This window comes from Ascidiella aspersa, chromosome 5, assembly GCF_963924565.1.
Source record: "Ascidiella aspersa chromosome 5, kaAscAspe10.2, whole genome shotgun sequence".
NCBI classification, from domain to species: Eukaryota; Metazoa; Chordata; class Ascidiacea; order Phlebobranchia; family Ascidiidae; genus Ascidiella; species Ascidiella aspersa.
This window is the reverse complement of record NC_139451.1, coordinates 4,645,971-4,659,371: the sequence shown is the minus strand read 5'-3', so window position 1 is coordinate 4,659,371 and position 13,401 is coordinate 4,645,971. Positions and strand designations below refer to the sequence as shown.

Here is a 13,401-nt window from a genome sequence, read left to right as displayed (position 1 = left end):
CATACAGAAGTAGGTATCATTTTGGACGTTTCGAATAACTCTTTATTGATTTTCAACTCTCCAGCTTGCGGTTGAAAATAACTAAGAGTTATTCGAAACGTCCAAAATGATACCTACTTCTGTATGGGCTTTGATATTCTTATTACGTATATATGTTATATTTGTAAACTGTTGCAAAACATCGTTTGGTGTCATTCACCCTGAAGAAGACGATTTAAAAAGATTGCCGAAACGTTGGTTGACAATCACAATTGCCAGAGCAGCTGGTTTTGATTTTTGATTTTATATAAGGCTTGTGTTATTTATCTTTTTTGAATACGTAATCAATAGCGGTGTCCGATACATTTTATTCCGATACCGATACCCGATATTTTACACAAAAAGTATCGCGATCCGATCCGATAACAAATGACGTCATTACTATGCTCAAATTAGCAAAATACCGTACACGAAATTGAAACGTTTGAAGATATTTTCTTTCGTTCATTGAAACAAAATTTGATATTAGGGTTAACAAGTTTCAATTACCTTCGGTTGTTAAACTACCATTATTTGATAATTTACCTTTTAAGGTAAAATTACTGCGCTAGATTGCAAATCATGGCAATTCTTATAGTAAGTTGGTCTTCCACTTGGCGTCGGGTGTCGGCTCCGATCCGATATTATCGGACATAACTAGTACTGACCAGCGATAGCACTACATCTATTAATAAATTATTAATACGTCAAGTAAAACAGTGCTAAACATTGCTACCGAATTGAGACCGATAAACTAGTGGTTTGTGCAATTTTACTATAGGAAACTATTGTATACACTGTATGTGTTTTTAAAGACAGCTTTGTTTGTTGTGAAAATTGGCTTAGGCAAACGCACAATCTACAAAGTAAATATATTCGCAAACCCGGCTTGACATTATCCCAGCTATACTATGTGGGGTCAAATCAATAAAGCCGATTTTAGGAAACTGATTAAAAAAAACAGCTTTTTTGTAGTTATGCGAACATATATATTTTTGTACGAATCAAAACTTTGCTAACTCCAACTTAATGCGAGAAATTGCAATTTCAATATGTGATTGAAACATAGTAAAAAACGCCGAAGCTTTTATATTGGTTAAGATTTTATCGCCCAACTCAAAATCGTTCCTGCCAAGCTTAAATGGAAACAATATTTACAGTAGAAAATCTACCGAATCCTTTAAGGGTAATAATGCCACCTATATTTGAAGTTGATCGCCTTTCTGACAACATCAGCAAATTTAAGCCTTTCTATAGAGCAGTGGTTTTCAACCAGGGTTCCGCTAGTACAGTCAAGGGGTTCCACAATTTCTAGATTATTTAGCTAATTGAGTTGTGTTTATTACACTGGGGTTCCTTGAGCCAGTGGAATTATTGCACTGGGCTTCGTCGAGCCAGTGGAATGGTTCCATAGGGTTCCACTCCAGCAAAAAGGTCGAAAAGCACTGCTATAGAGCTTGGCAAATAGGATGCCACTCTTTAACTACAAATTGTAATCAAATTTTGACAACCTTTCGCACAACCGTGCTTTATCATGTCCAAGTAGAAAAATAGGCTCTGATAAAAAAGACTAAACTCTCAAACCATTAGGCTATTTGGCCTTACTGTTATTTAAACAACGTATACCGCCAGTCACTGAACATTTATCTTATTTAATGATAAATCATTACAATAGTTAAGCTTAAATGTTATCATAACGAATATCGAGTTTTCTACATTTTGAATCTGTATTTACTTTACAAGGCGGTGTTGCTTAACCCATGTGTCGCGCAGTGGCGTAGCCAGCCAAATATTGTTTTTTGGGGGGGTTGGAAATTCTTTGTTTAGCTTTTGTCATTGTATTAACTGCCGTAACAAACACAAATAACAATGTTAGCAGACCGTTTCGAGCAGTAACTGACTGAGTGTTAACGCAATACACAAAAATCACTTAAAAGAGCAAAAACTGAATGAAGTGGTAAAACTACATTAATATATAACAAACGTTATAGTAACTACATCGTTTATGACGTAACAGTGCATGACTGTTGAGGGTGTGGCATGCCTGTGATCGACTGTTGTGGTACTGCTCATAAATGCTTCCCCTGGCTATGCCTATGGTGTCGCGACAGTTGGCAGTTTGATTTTGGTGGGTCGCCGGCTGCAGTAGTTTTACATGGTTATAGATTTTTGATATTGGTTCTAAGCAAGATTTGTCCAAAATTTTAGAAAATGCTTTTTAATTCGCTTGCGAAAATTGAAGTGAAGATTATTGTATCGACAAAGCTCTTAGTTTTTTATCCGAGAAAGAAAGTCAAGAAACATCGCTCAAAGACGATGGACTAACTTCTAAATGCCCTAATGTCTGTAAAAGTAGGTGCCTAATGAAAAAAATCTAAAGCAAACATTTACCTCGGACAAAATTAAACTGTAGAATACGACGATGACACATAACACGATGATAAATTTCCACACACAATTTTTTTTTGGTTCAAATGATGCGCGGATCCCGAAATTTTAGGTGGGGGGGGGCATTTTTTTTTCAGACGCGATTTTTTCAGACGTGACGTCATACTGTGATGTCTTAAAGTTACGTCATACCGTGACATCACAAAGTTTCGTAAAATGTGACATCGCAAAGTTACGTAAAAAGTGACGTCACAAAGTTACGTAAAATGCGACGTCACAAGGTTGCATCTTAACGCGGAGTCATAAAGAAGTAAGTTTAAGAACAAGACACAGTTCGTATTCCGTTAAATTTTAATTTGGAGAGGTGTTACTCTAAACACAAAAAATACATTACAAAGATGTTATTGGCTTTGCAACGTCTTACTGTAACCTCTAACCAATATGCTCCAAATATGTTATCTATTCGCACAAAGCGAAAAATGCCTTTATTTCGTTTATCGTTTTAAGTATTTTTGTTTCCATTGCGCAATAGGACGTACCACGCCTTTAGGCTAAAATGTTTTTTTTAAATAGGCATAGACATAGCAGAATCATGATAAAGATCGCAAAGGCGAAATATTTTTAGCTGAGCGTGAATTGTTTTACATTTACATATAGTTAAAATAAACCCAAAAATTCTGTTTGGGGGTCTGGTTCAGGGTTATATTAGTCACAGCTAAAATGGCGTGCTTATACAACCAACGTAATGGATATAGATGTAAATTTCAGTAGCAACCTTGACCTTATAATAGCCACGGACCAATTGCCAAACGGATATTGTTGCAGCCCACAGCGAAGGCCAGGTAAATGTCAAAACTATTATCAAACGTTCCGTGACCTTGAAAGCGACAGTCTTATTTGAATTTTGGCAAAAAGGCTTGACATTTTGGTGGGTTTTAAACGAGGTTAGACGCCTTGTAAAAGGGCTAGCACAGTGGTTTTCAACCGGGTTCTATGTTGCCATTTCTAACGCCCAAGGGTGCCGAGAGATATTCCAAATTCTTTAGGATTTTAATTTTTGCTCTATTTGTAAGCTTCTTGATACTACAATTTTTTATGTACGATAAAAGTGCCAAAAATTAAAAAGCTTTTTTCAACTTTTTTGCCCAGTTAATGGGCTGTTTCAATCCCGTTTATTGAACCACTCAGCAAAAAAATACGAGCAAGGGTGCCGCCAACTATTTATAATGGATGTAGGAAAAAAAGGAAAAAAGTTTGCGAAACACTGAGCTAGCATTTGGCAACTAAAGCGAACGTTTAAACCAATTTTGGATCTTTTGTACTTGTTTCAATAAGTTTAACCCGTTTTTGTAGGGATTTAATTGGATAAACGAGAAGATTGAAATTGGATAACCGAGAAAAAAGTTTTAAAGCACATGTTTTATACCCGATGCCAAGTGCTAGTATCGCTACTCGTCCGATACTAGGCTGGGATCGGTGCCGATACGATACCAATTAAATATTGATTTGCGACATAACGTAGCGATTCTACCTTGACATGTAAATTTATTAAAACCTTATTAAAAATAAGTAAATTTATTAAAAAGGGTTTAACAACTGGAGGCAACTAAGCTTCTTAACGCTACTGTAACTTTTCGGTTTAATAACCTGGTAAAAACTTTTAACGTTTTTACTTCATTCAACAAATAAAACTCAAAGTTTAACAACCTGAATAAAACCAGGATCATACATTTTGTCAATGGAACACATATTTCACCTATACTGTCATCGTCAGTTCCTCTAAAGCAGGGGTCGGCAACCTTTTTCTATTCGCGGGCCAAAACCAAACTCAGGATGGTCTCTGCGGGCCGCACAAAATTTTAACTAAGAAAAGTGTTATTAAAATGTGAAAACAACTGTAATTCAGGCGGGTCTCGCATCGTTTTTGCACTTAACAACGTGTTAAATTACATTTGAGGAGGCTGTAAAAAGTGTTGACGAAAAGCGTGAAAAAGCGTTTGTTTGGTTTAATTTCTAGTCCACACGTCACCATCCATACTACTAATGAAAAGTATAATAAAACTATTTGAAGAAACGCGACAACTTTAATAGGTAATCTAGTTCAGTGTTTGTTAACCTTTTAAGTGAGGGTACACCTGGCGAGCGAAGCGAGCGCGATTTATTTTTGGTATACCTCCATTTCTTTTAAATTTCTTGCAAGTTTTTATTACATTGCCGAAAATAAAAAATGTTAAAAAATATATTGGCAATATTTTTGAATATGTTTTCCGTTTGACCTTATCTAGTTAAAAAGACAGCATCATGAACGTAAACAAACGGATGTTGAAAGATCATTCGCGCGAAGCGCGAAAAATTTTCGCTCTTACGTGGTTAAAATAGTCAAAAAGTATAATTGAAATGGACTCGTGTCTAATTTGTCAAAGAGGCGGCGGGCTGGATGAATTACATTGGCGGGCTGGATCCGGCCCGCGGGCCGTAGGTTGCCGACCCCTGCTCTTAAGCATTGGTTCTCAAACTGGGGTCCGCGAGACAATTTTCTGGGACCGCGAAGCACCCAACAAAAAATCAACAACCCGACGATCCTGAAGAAGAAAACTTCTTGTGCAAAAAAAATCAGGAAACTTACTTTTCCAAAGCAAGCTGATTAGTTTCTCATTCACGTTGTTATACACTTTGAGTTGAATTGTCCTTTGTGACGTCATAGTATTGCATTGTGCTAATGAGAGTTACGTTTTTACAGCTTGCTGCGCTGTCAATGTGGGCTGTACGGTCACGGTTTTAAAATTGTTCGTGATTGCTTCACACAAACAAATGATTCGTTAGAGGTTAACATAACCGAGCTGATAGCAAAGAAGCAATTGCACCCATCTCATAGATACCATAAAAACAAATGTTATTTTGTGTATATTTTTAAGGGACCGTGAGCAATTTTAAAAGTTGCTGAGGGACCGTTGCGCAATTTTTCTAAAAAAGTTTGACAACCACTGCTCTAAAGTAAAATACATATACGCAAAGTAATAATACGATTAATAAAAAAGTCAAAAACATTTAAAAGCAATTTAGATTAATTAAAAAGATTAAAAAAAATATGTATATACTTCATTCGAAGATTGTTGGAGCACAGTAATGACGTCATTTAACGTCGACTTGAATCGCGATATTTTTCGCCCAAAATATCGGGTATCGGTATCGGAATACAATGTCATGGATTGGAAATCCCTATTTTTTATAGTTTTACGAAGATTTTGCTTTCATTTGGAAACCTGAAATTTGGAAAGGCTTTAATTAGTTATTCTGGCCAAATCTCAAAACCGATATTGTATAAACATAAATATTTTGTTTTTTTATATTTCATATAAATAGAAATATGAATATAAAAGCTTTTTGAATAAAAATTCCAAACTTTTTAAACAAAACACCAATCAAGAACGTACAATTGGAAATGTGAAGGTTTTAAATTTTATTTTTTATAAGTTTCACTAAACCCAAACCCGACTGAATGTTAAACACAATCGTGGTGGTAACGAGTACTTAAAAACACGTTCTCGTACTCAGATTCTGCAGGAGATGCTACTCGAGATCGATTACGACGGCGACGGAGTTGTAACTCTTGAGGAATGGATCCAGGGCGGACTCACCACCATTCCGCTACTCGTTCTACTCGGACTGGAGACGGTGAGTACAGATAGTTTCGAGTTACGCAGTATTGTACCAGTCCGTAAAAAGTTAATTTTTGGACAGAGTTAAACCGTGGAAACATAGAAACAAAAGTGAAAAAATGCTTTATGCTAAAAACATTGGCATGCCATAATGGAAAAAAAGACTATAACAGGGGTGGGCAAACTGCGGCTCTCCGGCATGTTTTTTGTGGCTCTTCTAGTTGAATCGTAAAATTCCAAAAAATTGTTAAGGTCACCAAGAGTACCGCTTATAAACGTTTTTCTCTTTTTCCTTTATTTAGGCCAGCATTTCGTTAATGACGTAACACTAGACATAGAGTCCGAAGAGTTAGTTAACAAAAGACTAATATTAATACATATTGTGCGTGATATTTTACTATTACAGTTATTATTATTGTATTGATTATTTACCGTTTTGTTATATTACAATTCTGGTAGTATTGCGGCTGGCCTTGCATTATATTTACCGTTTTTGTATTCAAATAATTTTGGGACTCTCTGGTACTTGTATTTCCTGCGAATGGCTCTTCCATTGAATACATTTACCCACCCTTGGACTATAATAAGACTATAAGACTATGAAATCAAGACATATTGGGCAAAAGTAAAGTTTGGAGAAACTCGAAGCAGCGAAATAAAGCCCAGAATAAAAAAAAAAAAATACTAAAAAATACTAACGGCGTTACCGGTCAGAGATATATTATTTTTCCACTGGGCCATGTGCCAAAATTATATTCCGCCAATTTAAATAAATTGAATCGCAAAAAAGCGCACAATCTTTGTCGGTTAACTGTATTTAGCCGAAGATTTTAGTTGAATTAGTTATACGTTTGTTTCACGACTTTCTCCTCTCTGAGCGTGTGTAGCTCAGTTGTTAGATCGATGGTCCCGGTATGACCGAGGTTGGGAGTTCGAACCTCACCACAGGCTAGTTTTAGGAACAGTATATGGCAAGCAATAGTGCTATGGTTGTCTATCGACTTGCTACCCTTTAAGCCTGTATAGCTCAGTTGTTAGATCGATGGTCCCGGTATGACCGAGGTTGTGAGTTCGAACCTCACAACAGGCTAGTTTTACGAACAGTATGTGCCAAGCAATAGTGCTATGGTTGTCTATCGACTTGCTACCCTTTAAGTCTGTATAGCTTAGTTGGTAGAGCGACGGTCCCGGTATGACCGAGGTTGTGAGTTCGAACCTCACCACAGGCTAGTTTTACGAACAGTATGTGCCGAGCAATAGTGCTATGCTTGTCTATCGACTTGCTACCCTCTGAGCCTGTGTATCGCTCACTTGATAAAGCGCCGTTCCGATTTGGCCGAGGTCGCGAGTTCGAACCTCACTGCAGACTTGTTGCTTTTTGACCTGCCTTGCTTGCATAATTGATCGACAGATTCGGTTAGTCTGCGATGGTTTTCGGTGTTGGATGATACGTTAGCCGTTATGGTAGATAAAAAGCGTAATCGAGTGTCGGAGATAAAGAGTATTAAACGTTTTTTTTTAAGTCTCTCCGCTCTGAGCGTGTGTAGCTTAATTGGTAGAACGACGGTCCCGATTTTGCCGAGGTTGTGAGTTCGAACTTCACCACAAGCCAGTTTTCGAATAGCATGCAGCAGCCAATGGTGCTACGATGGTTGTTTCTTGACTCTCAGTTGGTAGTTATGAGTTCGAACTTCACTACTAGCTAGTAGTTTTTCAAGCCTGCCTTGCTTGCATAATAATGTATAGTTGGCATAATAACGTATCATCGAACACTACTAGCTAGTTGTTTTTTCAAGTCTGCCTTGCTTGCATAATAATGTATAGCTGGCATAATTTTGACAGATTATGTGAGATGACTTGTTGTGTGCTATCGTACGTAAGCCGTAATTGTTTGTCAAAACGCAGTTGTTTTACACGTTCGAGCTATACAGTATTTTAATTATACAGTCGAAAGATTGGAAAAGCACTCTACTCGTAATGAATTATGTCGGGTTTAAGAGACATATCGAGCCGTCTAATGTTTTGCGAATACAGGGACAACAAGTTTATGCTGGAGATTTCTTGTATTGTAAAGCTGAACATGTTTTGCGCGAAGCACGAAAAAAATTGCAGTTAAATTGGGCCGAAAATGAAGCACACCAGAATTAATAAGGGACATCCTAATAAACTCATACAACCTGAAACGAATAAATCAGTAGAATAAAATTTGTCAAACGACGTCGTTAATACTGCAGAAAAGTGAAATGTATTACCAGGATAAAATATTTCAAATCCCCTCGCAACATTTTATCACTGAAAGATACATTTTTTGAAGGAAAAAATAGGTTCCCTCTTCCGAGTTTTGTTCTATCCTAAAATCATTTTTCAGCTCTTTAGCGTGTTCACAGCAGCTGGTTAGAATTCCCAGGAGAACTGATTTCACTCCAAGTTTCACGTTTCATTGCCGAATAACACTCTACTCGCGCAGTTCATTTGGAATGATTGATTTGCGCAAAAAAATCGATGCGTACGGCTATTTATGGAAAACTGGGTCTCAGGTGTTCAATTCCCTGAGCGAGTCTCCAAATATAGGAATTTGGAATAACACAGCATCAAAGCCTATACTCCAAGGGGTGCATAATCGGCAATTATTTATACCTTTTGCGCTCATGCACGAATGCGCGTGCACAGAAAAATACAAGTGTTGGCGGCCGTACGTTAATAGCCTATAAACTTGTATCCACCTTTTGCGGACAGTAATTTAAAGCATGTCTAAAATTATACAGGGTTTAATGGTATTGGCGTGGCAGACATCAATACATTTACAAAATTTGCGGAGTTAACACAAAGACATGACGAATATTGATTGAATTTGAATTCATTAATGCTATCTGTCTTATTTTTTTGCTTTGTTTAGTTTAAGCTTGGAAAAATTTCAGTAAAGAAATTTTGGTTTATTGTGTTTATATTTTAAATAACACGTATAGGGACTCACACATATTTAGGGCCTCTGGATGGTTTGATCCGGTCCTTTTGCAATTAAACGTCAAAAACTATACTAGGGTTAGTTGTTAAAAAGCGTCCAAAAATATTACCCGGTTCCTGTTTGTAGTATGGGTACCAAATTAACAGGAATATCAGGCTGAATTTGCGATTAGTCTTGGAACACAAATTTGTCACATAATAATAGGTAACTATCCTAATAATACTAAAGAAAATTTTGACATATTAACCTGGAAAACATGACATTTAGCGGCGCTCTTTTACTTATGTACGTGAAAAGTTATGCAAAAAAACAAAACAAAATAATACCGCATACCACAACGCATATTGTTTGGGTTAGGGTGCGGGTTAGCGTTTGGGTGAGGGTGGGTCAAGTAATATTATGTTTATTATTAATAATAACTTGACCCACCCTCAACCAAACGCTAACCCGCACCCTAACCCAAACAATATGTGTTGTGGTATGCGGCATTTGAAGAAAGTTTTTTTTCTTATTAATTGTTACGCACAATAGTGAAAGAGCGCAGCGGTTCTCAACCAGTGGGCCATGGCTCACTGGTGGGCCATAAGAACATTTGCGGTGTGCCACAGACCAATTTAAAAAAGCTGGATTTAGTTTCATTTTGCGTCACTATATTTAATTTTACAGGAGTAATGGATTGGGGAGGAATAAAAAAGGAATTTAAATTTATTTTTCAGCCGCAAATATCTCATAATCTGATTTGAAATTTGTTCTGCTGTGTTTTGTTCTAAACCTATTTTACAGTTTTTTCTGTCATAAAAATGTGTTGGGCCACATAATTTGTTTGCAACGTAAATGGGCCACGAAAGAAAAAAGTTTGAGAACCACTGCACTAGGCTGTAAGACCCCCCTCCCCTATTAAACCCACCCATTCTTTTCAGCCGATTATACTCTCTGTTGTCAGATATAGTGACCCGGCGGAAATGAAAACAAAGCCAATCTATTTGCGTTCTGACGTAAATCGACAAAGTCCAACCCGCCGATTTCAGAAAATCAAATAAAACCCGACCGACCACAAGTCGTTTTCCCTTCAAACAGCTTTCAAAGCGCGTTCACCCTAGGCGGCGAAGTGACTAAAAAAAAACAACAGACGAATCACACCGAGACGGGGCATTGTGACGTCACTATGAGAGCCAACAACCTCGTTTATAAATAACCGCGCCTAAGTGAGCGTGTGTGTGTATGTGTGTGACCGCTGATCGTAAAATCGACTTGGGTTTAAACGTTTTCGGCTGGTAGATTTTACTTGATCGTTGGGTCTCGGCCAGTGCTGCTTAAATGTGTACTCAAGCATACGCTAACCAAATGCAGCGGCTTAGAGCCGATTAGAATATGAGTGTCTGCTACCAGTGTTGTAAACAGTCGTTTTGAATTAACTCAAGTCCCGGTCAAGTCATTTGTAAAGGAACTTAAGTTCAAGTTAAGTCTTTAACCCATGTCATTTGTCCGAAAGACTTAAGTTAGGTGAAGTCTTTTTCGCACAAGGCTTAAGTCAAGTTAAGTTATTTTGTTGCCCACCTGACTTGAGTCAAGTCATCTTTCCCAAAAGACTCAAGTCAAGTTATTTTTCCCAAAAGACTTAAGTCAAGTAAAGACATTTTGCCCCAACGCCTTAAGTCAAGTAAAGAAAATCAGCCCAAAAGACTTAAATCAAATCAAATCATTTAAAAGCAGTGACCTAATTGCACTCGAGTCAAGTCATTGACTTCAGTCATTGCAACACTGGTGCCTACACTGTGATTGACTGGCCATGGGCTGCTGCAAAGTTAGCGAGATATTTTAGCGCACTTATAACATTCGAAAGGCGACATTTTTAAATGAAGAAACGCCGGGTTCATCCTATTGACAATGATGATGAGATTGTTGAGGTAAAGGTGGTGTTGTTTTTTGGCGGATATTGCGACATTATTTGAAAACAGTTTTTTTAAAAGAGCGCAATGCATAACCCCGGGGTTTTCAAACCTAAAAACTTTGTATGAACCAGGATCGGCATGAGACTCAGGATCGGCATGAGAGGGCAATCAGGTGGCACTATCAAAAGACAAATTAAAAAATCAATAATTCATAGTATATACCGTATTATACTAATATCTTTCTGAATCTTTATTTATTCTATTCCGGCCATTAAACGTTAGAAAACAAACAAGCGCAAAAAGTCTTATTTGTTATATGTGCTTTCTTGAGATTAAATGTTTAAATATTGCAGGAGTAAAATGCTGTAAATGTCGTTTACGACCAGCTTTCGCATTTTTTCGTGATTTTTCATTTCTACTTTGACTTGATGAAGCACGTTGGTGCGAGAGCTTGTCGAGATTTCAATACAATTTGTCGATAAACAGTGCCACCTGATTTCCCGATTTATACGATAGTTAGTCTTAATAGGAAGTCTTTCATGGAAAAGTCTTAAAGCGATATGACTGTCAAGTTGTTTACATTAAATCCCGTAGGGCCAGGGATGCGAAAAATATTGCGAACTTGGAGCTTGTGGGACTTTTTGCCTGAAGAAACGATTTCTTTTCTTTTCTTCTGTAAATCATCCGCTTATTTGTCTGCAACGGAATGAGGCTTATTTTTTTTTTTTATTTGTGTTAGAAATTGGATTAGGGATGAAATTATTAAGGGAGTAGTGATGTACTTATGGGTAGGATGTGGGGTTAGGTAAAATGTTGTATATGCCTCATTTCGGCCATTTCGGTCTCATTCCGACGGGTTTGGGACTTATTCTGATTTAGACGTTATTACGACTATGTGGTATTAGTCCTATTTCAGCCTTATTCCGAACTGTGTGTTATTCCTACGTAAGTCTTGCTCTTATTTCGGTCTTACGGCCGGCGTCGGTCTAAAACTTATGTTCAACTTTTATGTTTTCGCGTGCAGAATATCAAAGATGATGGAACGCACTCTTGGAGGTTGAAGCACTACAACTCGCCAGCCTACTGTAACTTATGCCACACAATGTTGGTCGGCGTTGGAAAGCAAGGGCTCTGTTGCACCTGTAAGCAGGGTTTTTCTATTTCGTTTAAAATAATGTACGCCATAATATTTGGCTATAATGTTTTATTTATATATTGTTCAAATTACTGAAGCACAATGGCTGAAATTTGTAGACGAAGAATGAATATTCAAGTCCACACAAATGTAGGGATCATTTTGTAAACGTTTCGGATATATCTTACGATAATGACTGGAGGTTGTAGTTAGACGTAGAATGAATTTTAAAGCCCATACCAACGACTTGGACTGGTACTGGACTTGTTATTTATTCGAAAAGACGCAGCTGTTTCAAGGGTTCGGTGAGAACGTCCTCTGAAACATAAATTCTGTTATTTCAAGCTAAATTTGAATCTTTTTTATGTGCCAAAGTGTCATGTAACGTTGTTAATTGAAAATTTGGCCAATTTAACCTATAAATGCAAGTTTATAATTTGAATATGCCTAGTTTCAGCTGCTAGGAGGAAGAAACGAATACTGAGCGAATTGGGGTTCGACAAACTCTTATAGGATAGCATAGGGGTTCGGCAGGTTACCAAAGGTTAAGAACCACTGCTAATAACAAGACCGTTTGAACACACTAGTGCCAGAGAAGCAAATTTACGCAAAATATCGATTGGCAAATTTTCCTTTTTTCCTACGGCGCCTTCTGTTTTGAAGGACGTCGCACATTCAGAAGTTGGATATTAGGCAACAGAAAAACGCCGATGCCCGATTAGGCAATTTTTACAACAGGCCCTTTGTTGTTGTTTTTGTGGTCCTCGTGAGAAGAATTTCAAGAACACCTGACCAAATACTACCAGTGATGTAAACAAGTTATTTTGAAATGACTGAACTCCAGAAGTCATCTGTAAAATAACTTAAGTCCATTTCATGTCTTTCTAAATAAGTCCCAGTCCAAGTCGTCAGTTGCCCAAAATTGTTGAAGTAGGTCATCTTCAAGTCAAATCACTGATAAAATAAATAAAACGTTAAACTATTGAAAGTAGCAAACTCGTCCGAATATGAGCAATAACTAAACTAAAAAAGAAGAAAAAGCAGAATATAGCAAGCTAAGTATTTACATACAAAAGTCATTCGACTCTCTAAAGTCAGTGTTAAGTTAATTGTATTCAAGTCATTCCACCGAAATGATTTAAATTAAGCTAAAAAATAGCAAGAACAATAACAACATATAACAAGCTAAATATATAGGTCTAAAAGACTTCCAAATGGGCGATAGCGTTTTTCGTACCTAATCCATTTTATTTGTCTGGACATTTAGATCGGTAAGGGCCTTGAAATTAGGGCAACAAAAAAAAGCCGAGGCCCGATTAGGCAATTTTGCAACAGGCCTTTTGT

The 13,401-nt window shown here is 37.3% G+C and overlaps 1 protein-coding gene across 1 annotated transcript in view; it reads left to right on the top strand.

Annotated features, from left to right (window-relative positions):
• Positions 1-13,401, top strand: part of LOC146141551 (diacylglycerol kinase beta-like) — a 62,228-nt gene that overhangs the window by 21,597 nt on the left and 27,230 nt on the right. The window contains exons 11-12 of the mRNA XM_083390352.1: positions 5,962-6,081; positions 11,947-12,064. Coding sequence (XP_083246478.1) covers positions 5,962-6,081; positions 11,947-12,064 — 238 coding nt within the window. The remainder of the gene's footprint in view (positions 1-5,961; positions 6,082-11,946; positions 12,065-13,401) is intronic.